The sequence below is a fragment of the Urocitellus parryii genome, chromosome 1 (assembly GCF_045843805.1).
Source record: "Urocitellus parryii isolate mUroPar1 chromosome 1, mUroPar1.hap1, whole genome shotgun sequence".
Classification (NCBI taxonomy): domain Eukaryota; kingdom Metazoa; phylum Chordata; class Mammalia; order Rodentia; family Sciuridae; genus Urocitellus; species Urocitellus parryii.
The window spans coordinates 213,469,175-213,486,967 of NC_135531.1; the positions used below are offsets into that span (position 1 = coordinate 213,469,175).

The 17,793-nt window shown below is 34.9% G+C and overlaps 1 protein-coding gene across 7 annotated transcripts in view; it reads right to left on the bottom strand.

The window, feature by feature from the left end:
* The window catches only part of Baz2b (bromodomain adjacent to zinc finger domain 2B), a 274,260-nt gene that overhangs the window by 19,727 nt on the left and 236,740 nt on the right, over positions 1–17,793 (bottom strand). For all 7 annotated transcript variants that reach the window (XM_077802641.1, XM_077802640.1, XM_077802630.1 and 4 more), the window contains 4 exons: positions 13,698–13,760; positions 12,413–12,557; positions 740–1,386; positions 73–346 (listed from right to left, as the gene is read on the bottom strand). In XM_077802641.1, the coding sequence (XP_077658767.1) occupies positions 73–346; positions 740–1,386; positions 12,413–12,557; positions 13,698–13,760 (1,129 nt within the window). The remainder of the gene's footprint in view (positions 1–72; positions 347–739; positions 1,387–12,412; positions 12,558–13,697; positions 13,761–17,793) is intronic.

Below are 17,793 nucleotides of genomic sequence, written 5' to 3' on the forward strand. Positions count from 1 at the left end.
AAGAGATTCAGTTATAAGAATCCAAAATAATAAAATACAGTAAGTGGCTATAAGTTATCTTAATGTACCTACCTTCTGGAATAGGTTTTGGACTAGGAAAATCTACTGGTTTTGCTACTTCAACAGCTGCAGGTTGAGTTGATGAGACCTTTTCATTCTGAGGTACTGGAGATTCACTTTTACTTGAAGCAACATTGGAAGTCAAGAATGAATTACCATTTCCTTCAGATAATCCCAACCCTGATCCCAGAGTAGGTAAAGGTGATGTAAATGGAATATTGGAAGTAAGCACACCAGTGGACCACCCACAAAACTGAAGTCCCATCATAGACACTCCACTTTTCATCTGTAAAAACAAAACATTTTAAAGTAGATTAAGAACTTATGGAAAATGTCTAGAATCTGAAATTATTTTTCAATTTTGAAAAAAAATACTTTCATTATCACAGGTGGAAGAAAACTAAATACATTAGAAACAGCAAGATTAAATTCCATGTTCTTATTTTGCTTTTAGATACACTGTAACAATAAGTTAAAAAGTAATAAAGTGGACTTAAACACAGGTTAGAAACTGGTAGTTCTAATAAAGCTTGGGACAGAAATTCTGATTTGCTTCAGTTTTCAGGCTGTGACAGACTATATGACAGACTACTCAACTGATTCCCCTTAAGTGAAATCTTTATGGGGTCAAAGATTAAAGAAAGCAATATTACAATGAGTTTCAGTTAGTGGTACTAACCTGAAGAGGTGAAACAGCAAATGGATTTAGGCCAACAGGATTCTGAGAAGATGATCCAAGAAGAGGAGCTGGGGCAGGTGAAGGTGACTTGGATGGTGGCTGAGACTGAGGAGTCACTAAAGAAGTTGACGTATCGGCATGGGTAAGTGAAGTATCATCACAAGGCGTTCTTGGCAAAAGGCTAAACCATTGTCTATTCTTTTCAGTCAGTGTTTTTAACAATTGGTCATTGGGTAGAGGACTATAGAATTTCCCTGGACCACCTGAACCAGTGTTAAACAGATTAGAGTCTGTCTTCTCCATGTTGCTTTGTGATGCTGTTGATGGAATGCTGCTCACTGAATGTTTTCCACTATTTTGATAAGACAGTGTGCACCCATTTGCACTAACATTTGGTTTGGAGGTCACAATGTCTGACTCAGGAGGCATCTTAGCTACTTCCAAAAGCTTGCTTAATTTGGAAAAAGAGCCAGGTTTCTGAAGAAACAGATTTGTGTTATCTTTTTCTTTAAGATCTTCCTTTTGCTCACAGTGATCTGTATTTGAACAATTTAAAGTATCCCCAGAAGTCTCAAACATTTCTTCTTTGATTTGGATACTTTCTGCCTTTTTAAGTTTTTCTCTTTCTTTTGCAATTTCTTCTAGTCCTACAAAAACAAAATGTGTTATGAAAATCAGTTATTCCAAGTCAAACCAATATTGTAATTAAATTTTATTATTTATGAAATTATATGCTTGATGTATTAAGAACTATGTAATGTTTTGAACGACCAACAATAAAAATAAAAAAAAATAAAAGCTTGAAAAAAAAAAGAAATTATATGCATAAATATTTAAATGACCTTTTCTAGATGACCTAATAATACTCTCCAGATTCTCATTTTATATATTATTTTTCCATTATTGGAAAATTAATAAAAGCCCTATTTCACAGAAACAATCATGAGTGACAGTTTAGTATAAAACTTCCAGAAATTCTCTGTCCTTAAGCCTATATAGCTAAAAAGAGGGCATCTTGTCAAAGAATAGTCTAATCTACCTGTTTTACTGAATAATACTCTATAAACACCTTGCTGTGTCAATATAAATTTTAATAGCTACAGAGTATTCAATGGGTTACATCATAATTTAAATAGCCAATCTTCTACTGATAGACATTAATAGGTCTCAATTTTTCACCATTATTAGCAATTCTATTTTGATGAATGATCTTGTATCTGCATTTCTGTTTTTCTTTTCTTTTCTGATTTATTTCCTTGGGATAAATATGTAGGGGAAAAACTCATTGAGTGTTAAGATACATACTTTTCAGAGTTTTAAACATATATTGTCAAAATGCCCTTTATACTGTCTGGATCAAAATATACTCATACCAGATGAGAACATCTGTCTGCCTACACCCTCAATGAAACTGGATGCTGTCAATATTTCTTGTCTTTGCCAATATCTAGGAGGTGAAAATCTCAGTCACATTATTTCTGATCATTAGTAAGGCTGAATATTTTTTCATAGGTTTATTGATATTATTTCTGCTTTGTGAACTTCTGTTTCATGTTTTTTTCCATCACATAAAAATAATTTATAGGAATTCCTTTAAAAATATAAATCCAGCCAGGTATAGTGGTGCATGCCTATAATTCCAGCAACTCCAGATGCTGAGGCAGGAGAATTCCAAGTTCGAGGCCAGTTTCAGCATCTTAGTGAGGCCCTAAGCAATTTAGTGAGACCTTGTCTCAAAATAAAAAAATTTAAAAAGGGCTGGGGATGTGGCTCAGTTATTAAGCGCCCCTCCCTGTTCAATCCCTGGTAGCTAAATAAATAAAAGTAAAATCCACTACTTTATTCAATATGTTTAAAAGTTCTCACATTCTCTCTTGAAATTAGTTTTTAACTGAAATTAAATCCTATACATTACACTTATATTTCTGACAAATATAAACTAACAGGACTAGATTTACTCTTATGAAAAATTCACAAGCAGAAAAAAACATGAAACAATAGTTTGCAAGAAATGGATATCACATAACAAAGCTGAAAAAAATCAGTAAGCCCTATAATTGCCCCCGAACATTGCCTTGGGATAGGTTCCACATGCAACGCAGAGAGAGAGAATCCAGAAGGAGGCTGGCAGACTGACTAAGGGGAGTCTTGGGAGGAAAGGGGAGTCTATTCTGGAAAGAAGAGAGCTGTCTATTCTGCAAAGAGAGAACTCTGGAGATCTGCAGAAGGATTTCTTGAGTATTCAAATGAGGAAGATCAGTACACATGTAAGGAACCCGCTAGAGGTCGGGGGAAAAAAAACAATGTGAAAGGTTTATAGGTGACAGTGCGAGATGTACACACAGACTGGTAATATTGCTGTTCCTACAACCTGAATGGTAAGCCTCAAGATTCATAGGCATTAGTTACTCAGAAGGATCTTGCTTCAGTGGCAGGGGATAATTATCCTAGACTGAGTAATGTTCTAGTTCAGCCTAACAAATTTTAAATACAAGATATGAAAGGATCAATCTTTTCCCAAGTAACTTAACTGTTTCTCAGTTTAAAAAGCTCAAGAATATTTATAGGAATTTAAAAACATCCAACATCCCAAACAAGATAAAATCCATAATGTCTGGTGTCCAATAGAAATGTCATTTCTGATGTCATGGCTTTCTAGAAAGGTAGCAAACAGGGGTGGAAGAATTTTTCCTTAGAGGCAGAGATTAATTCACTTGGCAGAGTTAGAATGATCTCAGTAGCAATGCCTGAAGATGGCAGAAACATGATAAACTAAAGATGCTGATTAGTGGTTTGAAATTTGGTTCTATCCCACTTCTTTTTTTTTTTTTTTTTTTCTACTAAAGTTAAATTTATTATACTTTTAGGCAAGCCTTTAAAATAGCTGTGATCTTCCATTTAATTTGTATTATGTAGTAGATAATGTTGCTACTTTTTGTTCCTCTTAAATGACAATGTGCTATCTGCTGGCATTTGCAGCCTGCTACTTTATTTATTTATTTATTTATTTTTTTTTTTATTAGTATAGTTTTATTTTATTTTATTTTTTTTTTTTTTATTTTTTTTTTTTTTACCTCTTTTTTTTTTATTGTTGGTCATTCAAAACATTACATAGTTCCTCATACATCATATTTCACAGTTTGATTCAAATGAGTTATGAACTCCCAATTTTATCCCGTATACAGATTGCTGTATCACATCAGTTACCCTTCCATTGATTGACATATTGCCTTTCTAGTGTCTGATGTATTCTGCTGTCTGTATTATTCTCTACTATCCCCCCTCCCCTCCCCTCCCCTCCCCTTTTCTCTCTCTACCCCTTCTACTGTAAATCACTTCTTCCATTTGAATTATCTTGTCTTACCCCTCCTTTCCTCTTATATGTCATTTTGTATAACCCTGAGGATCGCCTTCCATTTCCATGCGATTCCCCTTCTCGTTTCCTTTCCCTCCCACCTCTCAACCCTGTTAATGAAAATCTTCGTCTCAAGCTCTTCGTCCCTACCCTGTCCTTGTTTCCTCCCCTTATATCAGAGGAGTCATTTGGTATTTGTTTTTTAAAGATTGACTAGCTTCACTTAGCATAATCTGCTCTAATGCCATCCATTTCCCTCCAAATTCTATGATTTTATCATTTTTAAATGCAGAGAAGGGGAATAGCTGGATCAAATGGTGGTTCCATTCCCAGCTTTCCAAGAAATCTCCATACTGCTTTCCAAATTGGCTGCACCAATTTGCAGTCCCACCAGCAATGAACAAGAGTGCCCTTTTCCCCACATCCTCTCCAGCACTTATTGTTGCTTGACTTCCTAATGGCTGCCAATCTTACTGAAGTGAGATGGTATCTTAGGGTAGTCTATCCCACTTCTTAATCAGCTTGAAGACTTTCATGAGTCCTGAGGAGAAGGGTGAACTAAAAAGGGTAACAGATGCCCTGTTAGGAGGGAATACAGGGGAAACTCCACTCTTTGTTATAATATATGAGGTAACTTATCACTTTAGATATGAAGCCAGTTTCTGTGAAGCCTGGCACAGAGGAGCCCGAGTATGATCAACAGCAGGAGGAAATTCATCAGCTTTTAAAGCAAGACCCTGTTAAACAATGAGCAGTCTAGGTTGACTAATAGTACTGCGGCATATGTTGCCACTCTGTTTCTGGTCTGGATGCATGGTAACAATGATATTCCATATCCCACTGGGGTGATTTCCCTGAGTCTCTTGGAATGTAATCTGAAATAGATCTACAGAGGATGTAGCTATCCTGAGACAACTAGGTGTGTTAGTATGATTATAAGACAACCCAGGTTCTGAGAGGACCAGACTGGACAACATGATGTTAGCACAGAGAATGTTGAATAACTGATTCAGAGCAGGTCTTTCTAAATGGACAATGACTTTGATTTTATTTCTTCACCTGGAAAATACTGTTAGAAATGAAATAGTTCGGAGCTGGGGTTGTAGCTCAGTGGTAGAGTGCTTGTGTAGCACATGTGAGGCACTGGGTTCAATCCTTACCACCAATAAAAATAAATAAATAAAATAAAGGTATTGTATCCATCTACAACTAAACAACAACAACAAAAAAATATAAATGAAATAGTTCTTTTAGATCATTCATGTTTTGTCATAGGGCAGGAAATGGAAAGAGAGAGCCTAATAAGTGGTACAGGTTTCTGCTTCAAATGAAAGAAGGAACTAAGAAGAGGATAGATTGACTACAGTTCTGGTGATGTCTTCTTCACATCAATAAATGTTGTATTGCTCATAAACAGAAAGAATGACAAGACAGAAATTGAGGGGTTGCCTAATTTTACAATGTGGGAATGTGGTTCTATCCCAAAACTTGAAAAGGCCCATTGAGACTATGAAAAAGAGACTTATGTGGGCTGGGGATGTGGCTCAAGCGGTAGTGCGCTCGCCTGGCATGCGTACGGCCCAGGTTCGATCCTCAGCACCACATACAAACAAAGATGTTGTGTCCGCCGAAAACTAAAAAAATAAATAAGTAAATATTAAAAAAATTTCTCTCTCTCTCTCTCTCTCTCTTTTTTAAAAAAGAGACACAATAATTTTCTAATGTCTCAATTCATTTTACCAGGTACCCTGTTATTCATGAGTTCACATGCTACCCTAAATCTTTTCTCATCTTGCTCCACTTTGGTCTGGTTAAAGCTTGGTATTTGGCTGTCATATTAAAAAAAAAAAATAAAAAGCCAAAGGTTGAATATTTTCACTGATATGTGGAAGCTACCCACAATAATGGGGAAGAGGGGAAGAACAGCTATTCAGTAGATTATACAAAGGGAAATAAAGGGAAGGAAGGGGGATAGGAAAGGAAAGAAAGTGGAATGAATGTGTAATTTTTCTGTGTACTTATAGGAATACACCATAGTGAATACTACCATCATGCACATCCATAAGAATAGGGTCCTACCTAGAAATAAAATATATTCCATGGTTGTACAATTATATCAAACTGAATTCTATTGTTGAGTATAATGAAAAAGAACCAATAAAAATGTTAAAAAGAAAATAAATAAATAAATAAAGAGACATATGAGACAGATTATCAAATAGTTTATAGGCTCTAGCAATTGCTAGGAGAGATGGAATCATTAGATGATTAGATAGAGAAGGTCCACAGGAGAATTATTAAGCTTCATTCCCACAAACCCTGTAAGGATGCAAAGAATAGAGCCAAAGAAAGTATGTTGTATCATCTGGATTCTTAATATGGGATCAGAGACAGGAATACTCATGGTCATTAGCTCTACTTTATGATTTGATTTAACTCTTTATGCCAGGCTTCTTTGTTTCTAAATCTGAGTTCTTCTAAATGGAGTAAGGACGGGGCTGAGTTCCTGGTTTCCCCTCTAAGAGGTCATGAAACATACTCCTCAGATCATCATGCTGGAAAGGAGAAGAGCCTTGAAAATTTATGAGACTGCTAGAAATGCAGGACTAAGTATCTATTATTCTAAAAAACAATAGATCCTTATTGAAAGAGCTCTGGAAAACTGGTTCCTCTACTGGGATTTGGGTTCAGTATTACTTATAGTTGAAAGACTGAATCATAATCACTGTAAAAGCTTCTGGACTTTTTTTTTTTTTTTTGGTGCAGTATTAGGGATTGAACCCAGGGATGTGTTACCACTGAGCCACATCCCCAACATTTTATTTTTATTTTGAGACAGGGTCTCACTAAATTGCTTAGGCTGGTCGCAGACTTGTGATCCTCCTGCATCAACCTCCTGAGTTTCTGGGATTACAGGTATATGTCACTGTACTCAGCTGCATGTGGACTTTTTTTGTGTGAACTCTAGTTATTCCTTTATCAGACTACATTAACTGGCAAGAAAATACTGGTTATTTAAATCCCAAACAAGTAGGTCCATATATCAGCTGAAAATATTTACTGTGACCTCTGCTGGTACCTTCTATATCTATTGGCCATGTATGTTAACAAAACCCACCATATTTATAAGGCCTGACAACACTGTATGACAATGTTTCACCCCTACTAGAGAAAGAGACTGCATTTCTTATATAAGAATAGATTCAAGCAAGGGTAATCAGCAGCTTCATTTCAAACCTGAATAACTCTGTTTGGCTCTTTCACACTAGAAATGTAAGTATGTGTATAAGTCTCCACCAAAGAGACTCTGAAAGCATTTGTTAAGTTTGTGGGTATTTCACTTCCTCAAGCTGATGAATGATATATACCTTTTTTGGATGTGAAATTGCTGTGCCTCTTGCATGTGCAGACAATATACATACCATTAAGATGGAGACATTTCAGAATAGTATTCTGAAAGATGGCTCCACCAACTCCTTCAACAATGACTGGTCTGGGATTCCTCCACTCTTTAAACTTTGAACAACTGCTTATACCTCATATAGGTCCTTCAATCTTGGTGAAGTTCTTTAGACTCAGAAGTCAAGGAGCAGAAATGGAAGATTATACCTCAAAGTTTCTTTCCTCTTTTGTACTTTTGTAAAGTACTTTTGTACTTTCAATAGATGCCTAAAAGGTTGTTGTGGCTTTCATATTACAAATGAATGAATGAATATACATTTGGATTCTCTCCTGCTTTCCTGATGGCACTTGCTAGCTCCAAAGAGCTCTAAATCTTTGTTGTATGCTTATTTTAAAAGTGGGAGATTTTTCCTGTAGTCCTTATATCCACAGAGCACCTTGAATCTGGAGGACACTTTTGGTGAAAAAATGACAACTCCTGGTTTCATGTTAAAGTTTCTGTTCCAGAGGAAAAGGACAGACCATATGAACACTGCAGAAGATATTGATGGACTTGGGCATAAACGTGCCTGAACAAAGAAGGTGCAAGGGTGGTTGGAATGTAAATAACTCACTTCACCTTTCTTACAGACATTAACAAACTCTGCACTCACTCAATGACATAATACAAAGCTATGACAATACTGAATTTGTCATCCTCAACCTATTTGCCTGCAGAGTACCTTCCAGATGTCTACTCCAAGGTACACCACAGAAATTACTGTTATCTGGTCCTCATTTGCCTGGCCTTTTATAATTCTGTTCTTATTAATTACATTATATAAAACTCTCTTTACCTTCTCAAGTGAAAAGAAACACTCTTATCTAGACTTCCAGTGTACCCAACATCAGGGTTACAAAACATCAGGTTGAAAAGTGGCACAAAACTCTCAACCAAATACTTCTACTTTAGACCTCCAGTTGAGTCCAACTAATAGCATGCTGGCAGTATGCTAACTCCAGGGAAAAATAAATGAGAAGTGGATAGAAAATGTAGCATTGACAAGGTCAGTGATCACAGGTTAGAACTCTAGGTGCTTCATATGTGAAAGGTAGGCTCTTCTTGCTTCCCACCTGGATATATAATACTACACACTTTGGAAGTAACTAGGAGACATTTTGTAGTGACTCAAAACCCAAAGGGCACTGTTGAACTTTTCAGCTGTGATCTTTAGTACCAGCATCAGAGCTTCCATGCAGGTGTAAGGGATACAGGCTTTTATTACTTTGCACAAGGACTTTTTTCTTGAATATGCTCCTCTGAAGCAGAGGTCTGACCATAACCAGCTATCCTGGGGGGAACAATTGAGAAGGCATGGCTCTTATCTCTTAACAAATCAGCATCAAATTTTTGGCCCAAATAGTATATTATATAATTGTGTAGCTCTGGACCGTTTGTTGGATATAAGGCCAAATGACTCAGGCAAGCTCTACACTTCCTAAGGTGGCAACATGTTGTTTGCTTTGGAATTTGTCTGGTTATGTCTCTTTTAGCACTGTCAATGAATACTGAAAGCATTATTTAAACATACAATTGAGCTGGTATGGTGGTGTATGCCTATAGTTCCAGCTATTTAAGAGGCTGACACAGGAGGATTGCAAGTTTGAGGCCAGCCTGGGCAACTTAGCAATACTGTCTCAAAAAACAAAAAGAGATGGGATATACCCAGTGGAAGAGTGTTTGCCTAGCATATTCTGGGTTCAATCCTTAGTACTGGGGGGTGGGGACACCCAGCTGGTTCCTGTTGCAAATGAGCTACCCCAAGGGTCAGGGGGTGGACTGAAAGGGAATAAGCCATTAGTTTTTAGCTTAAGGTCATGATCCTTCCTTTCCCCCAAGACCAGCAAGCTAGCTTAGCCACTGATGTAGTTGAAAGAGGAACAACAGAATCCTTAGCTGATGTTAGCACTGTTCCTGGGCCCTTGGTATACAGACACTGGCCCTGGTATTCATACTCCTAGCTCAGGGGTCCTCTATTATTTCTCAGAAAAATAAAGGGTTTTGTATCTTTCTTAGACTGATCTAAAATGTACAATGCTATGAAAGGCAGGGGTTCTCTCTCAGAATGGTCTTGTTGCTTGTTGAATTTATTACTGGAGAGGGCACATCCCCTATGGAACCACTATCAAGGCTCAGGAGATTCTGTGTGCTCTGTTAATAAACTTTGTTGTTATACATGGTATAAAGTACCATAGAGAATAAAAAGTAATACAAATTAGATTATAAGATTTAAATAATATAAGTAAATAGTAATAATAAGTAGAGCAATGTGCCAAAATAATGTCATTATTAATTATTTGGTTTTCTAGGAGTATACACATAGTAAAAATTAGTTCCACTTAAATAAGCTGGAAAGTTCATGGAAGGGTTAGGGTTTCAGCTATATCAAAAAAGATGAATAAAATTTAGATGGTTGAAGAAAAGGCAGATTATTGTTATAATGACCAGGATTTGGCCAAGCACAGTAACACAGAGACATAGGAGGAGGAATACACCTGTTGAGCAATAGTAAGTAGGTAGATTGACCAAGCTGAATTATTTTTCATTATTGTTGTTGTTGTTGTTGTTGTTATTATTATTATTATTATTGTACTGGGGATCAAACTAGGCAAACATTTTACCACTGAGCTATACCCAGTCCTTTTTATTTTTGAGATACAGTCTTGTAAAATTTCATAGGCTGGCCCTGAACTTGTGATCCTCCTGCCTTGGCCTCCTGAATAGCTTGGATTAAATGCTTGTGCTACCACTCCTGGCTTGACTTAGGTGAATTTTTATTAGAGAACAGTGCAAAGATAGTTTGAAGTCAGATTTGTACACAGACTTGGATGCTAAGTACAGATTTATTACATCATCCTATAGGCAATAGGGTGTCATTCAAGATTTTGGAGTAGGTGGTGAAAGAACATAACAGAATGAGGGAATAGTACATAGAGAAATTGAGGAAGATTGTAATCACCGAGTTATATATTGATAAAGGACTAATTTCAGTATGTTGCAAAGGGACTGATAATTTCAGTATTTTGAAAGAAAAGTTGATGTCCTAGATAACTTCAGGTTCACATGCCCAGAGAATGATGTGGCTCTTAATCAAACTGAAGAATATTTAATGGTCTGGGATAGGGCTCAGATTGGTCTTGTTTAAGAATCTCAGGTGATTCTAATCAAACCAATGTAAACAGCTACTCACTTGGGCATTTCTTTATCTGTTCTTAAGCTTTAGCAGGCTCTGCACTCCAAATGACTCACAATATTTTCAGTTTTACTTAGATTTCTATACTAAAACTTTTATTAAATTTCATTACAAACAATCCTTCTTCTTGACTCTGATTTTGTTTAAGGCATTACAATTTTTTATACTGAGGATCAAGTCATCAAATTTATCTCTGATTCCACTTTTCCTACATCACCCTCAATAATTTCTTAGAGCAATCTTCAAGATCTCTTTCTTTGTTCCTGTTACCTCTGTTTATACTTAAGTTTAGGGTCTTCCTACTTTTCAGCCAAGCTTCTGGAATGATCTCACCACTGACTTCTCTATCCTTTCTTATTCCAATCTAATGTGTAGTTTGCTTCCAGGGTATTTATTTTTGTGTAGTTACCCTGCCTAAATTAGTCCTCAAAGAGGTCACATCTAGAGGCAGAGATGCCCATGTGTGCCAGAAACTACAAAGAAATCATAATGGTCTTGTTGCTTGTTGAATTAAGTAGGCTAGACAACCTTTCCCTTCCTTGAGATTTTTAAGCCCTTGCTTTTATGGTTGATGGCTCTGAGCTTATTCTTTAATTTACAGAATGCCCCAGTATTCACCAAAGTTGCTGGTTCTGTATTGGAAAGCAAATGTATAGGACAGAGACCTAATTAGAAAGACTAAGGTTTCCCCAAATTTATTGATCAGAACAAATCAGTTTTTGTTAGATATTGGGTTTTACACAAAATTTTCATTAAAAGGTTGATTCTACTACTAAAAGAAAAAGCTTAAACAACCGCCTTGTTTATTATTTCTACTCTAATCATCTATGTGATTACCTAATCTTTTCTCACATTGGACTATAAATGCTACATGGCATGGATTATGTTTCATATAACTTTGTGCTTCCTGCTGTGCCTACCTAGCTCACTGTGGGTACTTGAAAAATATATTGAAAGAAGTTTATGCCTCCACATTACCACCATGGGTCAATTGCCACATGACAAAATTTATAAATACTGGTATAACACTTTTGGCCCCATCAGAATTCAGACATTTGAAAATGCCTAGACATAGAGTTCTGAAAAGTTCAATATGAGAAAGTTCACTGAGCATAAATATACAGCATACTGTGCCAGTTAATGTAGTAGAAATGAAGCCAGCAAAATAGTCTAAAGGTGTATTAGGAAAGATTAGTGGTAACACAAAAATCAAGAAAGGAAGATGTGATCACAAATTTCAAATATGAACAAGATTTTGAAATGAATGAGGATTATAATAAGGACCTTAATAGAAAGTTATCTGTAGGGGTACTGTTGGGATGAATGCTTTTTGAGAAAATTAAAGAATAAGCCTCATAATTGAAAGTTTAAATTGGAAAAAAAGAAATCCTAGTGCAGCATCTAAAGGTTAGGCAAGATCTGTGTCCACTAAACAAGAAACAGAATACCTTATGTTTAATGTCAGAAAGTCTGACAGAAGAAAAATCAGGGGCAAGAAGGAAATATCTATCAGTGAAAGGAGCATTATGAGTTCAAAAGGAATAGAAATCAAGATTTTACAATGTTTATTAATAAAGCACACTTGATTATGGACGGACAAAATACACTGAAAAAGTAACAGGGTTTGAAAAAATACGGTTTCTTATTTAAGATTGTACTTTGTAACAGATTAATAGTTCCTACCTTCACCACTTTCCATGCCTTCTACAAAAATCCCCCCACACTGGGGAAGAATCCAGTATCTGCGTCTGTAACGATCCTGGCCGAACATCATCGAACGTAATGAATGAGAAGCATCGAAGAGCTTCCTTCTGTACTGACTTTGTTGCTGTTAAAAAACAGTATGTATAATTACATTATGGATGCTAAAGGCTTTAAAAATTAACAGATGGGCGACTTTAAACCTATTATGATTTTAAAGTGGATAAATTTCACTACTGGGAAAAGATAGCAAAAGGTTAAATATGACATGGTTGACTTCAATTTTAGTAACATTTATAAAGACAAATTATTTTCAGGAAAAATGGAATATTTTATTCCACCAGATTAAAAGGATAAGTTTCATTTTGTCAGGTATCTTAAAGTAGATCATGCCTTAACATGTAAAACATGACCTTATATGTGATCATTTTTTTGAGCCAAAGCAAAATGGCTCAATTCTATAGATCATTAGAGAGAGGGTAAGACCAACAATACTTATATATGTAATTGACCAAGGCTATATTTGCTTATTTTTGTATTCATGCTACAAGTCTAGGTGACATTTGACTAAATTTTGAGATAGATCTGTGAATTTGTCATTAAAATATACAGGCATCTCAATACTCATAAAAATTCATTTTTTCTTATAAAAAGTTCATTGTAAATTTCACTAATGCTATTGAAATTTGGTTTTTAATGGTAATTATATAAATATGTACTATTTATAAATCCAATGCAAATAAAATCCACAAATGTAATAATTTAAAATAAAACCTATGATGCCGAAATAATTACTATAAAACTCAACTACATTTTTTTAATATTTATTTTTTAATTGTAGTTGGACACAATACTTTTATTTTATTTATTTATTTTTATGTGGTGCTGAGGATTTAACCCAGGGCCTCACATGTGCTAGGTGAGCGCTCTACTGCCCAGCCCCTCAACTACATTTTTTGAGTAATTAATTTCAAGAAATAAAGCCATGCCTTTATTGATACTTTGTACTTATATGAAGAACTGAAGAATATAGGACCTTTTCTTCACAAATTCTGATTAGACTCAATAACAGGCTTTTAACTTTGGCATTAATATTTTTTTACATTAATATTTTAAGGTTTAATTATAAGAATTTTTCTAGAGTTCTTCATTTTAATTACTCACAAAAAAACTTCTTTTGACTTGGTAGTAAGAAAAGCTAATCCCATTCAATATATATTTTTAAAACATTACAAAAAATGGAAACATTAATCTGCAAAGTGCTTACTTTACTCAGTTTTTCAATCTGTTTTTCTAGCTCTTCAACACTTGCTGCTTGGTCACCTTCATCCTATACATAATAAAATACAATATATCATTCATCTGCTTTTAAGATATATGTATTAAATTGGACTCCCCCCAATGAATGCCTTCTATATGCAAAGTACTAGCAGAAGCCCTGAGGAAAGGATTAAGTTCTTGTTGTCTAAGCTAATAATGTGGTAAAGAGACATAAAACATTAAACAAAGCAAAACATCAAATAGTAGGGACCTTAAGTTATCAGGAGTCATGGGAGTCTAGTGGAAATCTACACAAATAGAGGCTATATGAAAAAGTCATGTTTTAAATAGTGACTAAAGCATGGTTAAGAACTTATAAATCAGAGAAAAAAAGAAAACATTCCAGAAAGAGTTTGACATACTTTCACATGAAAACATAAGATGGAGAAGGGGCAAGATGGGTTTAGGGTCATATTGTGCAGCATTGTAAATGCCTGGCAGTGGACAACAATATGATCCTTTGAGGGAAGTTAAACATCAGAACTGTGCTTTACAAAGATTAATTGAGATATAAAGTGTCCTGGAGCAGAGAAAGGACTAAAATGGGCAAAACTAGCTAGTTAACTATTGTAATGACTCAAGGAAGAGAGGGGATTTGGCCTTTCAAGAGTGTAGGGTAAGAGAAATGAAGGAAAGAATATATTATGATGTTAAGGTGTTACCTAGGAGATCAGAAAAATAAGGGTACTATTAGCCAAATAAATCATCTTTAGAGTGAAGATAAATTGTTTTGAACTTATTAAGCCTTTAGAGTAAAAATAGTACCCCAAACTTTGTACATAAATAGAAAATTTCTTTATATATGAAATTTTTCATTCTAGAAAGGGGAAATATAATAACTACCTCCAAATTATGTTTTAGAGGGAAGCAAAGAGACTACACAGGCTTTTTTGTATGTTAGTGGTACTATTTGTTATAGATAAATTATTGAATTTTTCTAATACTATTACATGAACTATAAATTGGTGATAACATTATCTGTAACATAAAATTTTTGTGAGGACTAACTAAAAACAGATCTGAAAGCAACTAACAGAAATAAGATTTTTGTGAGGGCAAATTAAGAAAAGATGTAAGTAATTAACAGGGTTATTTAACATGAAGTGCACATCTTAGTTTAAAATCTCTTTCTCAGGGCTGAGGTTGTGGCTCATTGGTAGACCACTTGCCTGGCTTATGTGAGGCCCAGGGTTTGATTCTCATCACTGCATATAAATAAAGATTGATTGACAATTTAAAAAAATATTTTAAAAAACCTCTCTCTTTTCTTTTCTGGTGCTGGAAATTGAACTCAGGGCTTTATGCATGCTACCACTGAGCTATGCCCCCAACCCCCAAATTAGTTTTTTTTTAATATATATATTTTTAGTTGTAGATGGATACAATACAATACCTTTATTTTGCTTATTTATTTATTTTTATGTGGTGGTGAGAATCAAACCCAGTGCCTCATATGTGCGAGGCAAGTACTCTACCACTAAGCTACAACCCCTGCACTGCCCCCAAATTATTTTTTTTTTTTAAAAGAGAGAGTGAGAGAGGAGAGAGAGAGAGAATTTTTAATATTTATTTTTTAGTTCTCGGTGGACACAACATCTTTGTTGGTATGTGGTGCTGAGGATCGAGCCCGGGCCGCACGCATGCCAGGCGAGCTCGCTACCGCTTGAGCCACATCCCCAGCCTCTAGTTTTTTTTTAATATTATTTTTTTTTAGTTATAGCTGGACACAATAACTTTATTTATTTATTTTCATGTGGTGCTGAGAATTGAACCCAGGGCCTCACATGTGCTAGGTGAGTGCTTTACCATTGAGCCACAAACCCAGCCCCCAAATTAGTTTTTGATGTTCATTTTTTCTCTGATGTTCATTTTCTTTTTCTTTTTTTTCCTTTTCTTCTGTGGTACTGAGGATTGAACCCAAGGGCACTCTACCATCCCCAGCTTGTTTTTTAAATTTTGAGAAAGGGTTTCACTAAGTTGCCAAGGCTGACCTCAAACTTAAAATTCCCCTGCCTCATCTTCCTGTGTTGCTGGGATTACAGGCATTTGCTGCTGTGCCCAGATTCTAATGTTAACTTTGTATAAGCATTTTTACAAAGTCATAGTGCCCACCAACCATTCATGAATATAATATTCATGAATATATATTTCTAGATAAGTGTGGCTACCTACTTAATAAAAGAAAATTTAAAAAAAGGTCTCAATAGTTTTACCATTGTTTATTATTTATGTATTCCTTATTCAAATTTAGGGGACCAAGTTATGAAGGCATTTAGGCATATTATTTATGCTAACAGTAACATAAAATCTAATTGGGATTAAAAGAAATCTTAAAACACTGACAACAGGCTCAATGACTATTAAATTTTGACTTTCAAATAGATATTTAAATACTGATTCTAAAGTGACCTTCTGATAAATATTTGGACTAAGACATCAAAGTAGTCATGTATTGGTCAAATTAACTAAATGTAATTGTTTTTTCCAGTGCTGGTGATAAAACTCAGGGCCTGGTACATGCTAGGCAAGTGCTTTACCACTGACATATATCCCAGTCCACAAATGTAATTTTTAAAGACATTTCTCATGATGAAAAAAAAAGAATACAGCTACAGACGTTTTATTTAAAGATTTTTGGCTAATAGTCCTTATTTAAGAGACAAAAGAACTTGAAAGAGTAGAGAGAAAAGTGGGAATAACATCAAAACTAAGAACTCAAGATCTATCCCTGTTCTGGTTTCTCAAGCAAAAAAGGCCATAATTAAATTGTATACATCCATCTCTTACATGCCAGCTTCTAAGGTTAGATTTCATATAGGTCTCAACACAAATCTAACAGGGAAAAAGTCCATGTTGGAAGAAATTAAGTACATGTATGAAGACAAGAATGGTGTGACTCTAAGTTGTGTACAACCAGAGATATGAAAATTGTGCTGTAAATGAATTGAAATGCATTCTGCTGTCATATATAACAAATTAGAATAATTTTTTAAAAATTTTAAAAAAGAGTGAGAAAAAAAGGGAATCATCTTCAAGACAAAGTGCTATGATTTATTTAAGGGCAATATATATTAATTGAAAGGGATCATAGGATGTCAGTGGAAAACCTCCCTGGGATTAATCCTTTCAGGAATATAACTACTGTACTGACACTCCACCTATAACTTAATCTAGAGGCCCAAACTATTTTATAGAACTAATATGCTCAATTTATCAATCAGGTTCATTAAGTGGTCAAAATTTTATTTACTGAAATTTGATAAGCTTCTGTCAGTTCCTTATTATCAAGTATAGCTTAAATCATTTAAGGAAATGTTAATTTGACTTCTTAGATCCCAAAATATTTATTACTTTTAAAAGTCTTGAATTGTTTTTCCACATTAATAACCAGATATATACTTGCAATTACAATTCTATAATCTATTTAACATTCTAATTAAACACTCATTAAAAAAATAAAATACTACCTTCAAAGACATATCTTCTCTGAGAACCAATAATGATTTTGAAATAGTCTATGTAGAAAGAATATATGGCTTATAAATTCTCTGCATATAAGTAGAAGCCAAGTGAAACAAACAATTTTAGTGGGATAACTACCCAGTAGAACCCTCTGAAATCCTAATACTAGATTGCCAAATTCATGAGTGTTGACACAAAAATAATATTATATGCTGAAAGGGATACTAATTCTGTGAAAAGATGATACATTTTAGTTAGAAATATTTTAATTCTTGCTATGGAAACAGCTCCATTTGCTAAATGAAGCAGATTACTTATAAATGGTATCTTTTGTTTGGATAATTACATTTCAGATAACCAATTATATACCTCTTGAATTATTTGTCATAGGATGAATGTATATGATCCAATGATTTAAAAAGTACAACATATGGCTGGGTGCAGTGGCATGCCTGTAGTCCCAGCTGCCTGGGAGGCTGAGATAGAAGGATTGCTAGAGCCCAGGAGTATAAGGACTAAGCAACACAGCAAATTTGTTTAAGGAAGGAAGGAAACAAGGAGACAACATTATGAAATAATTG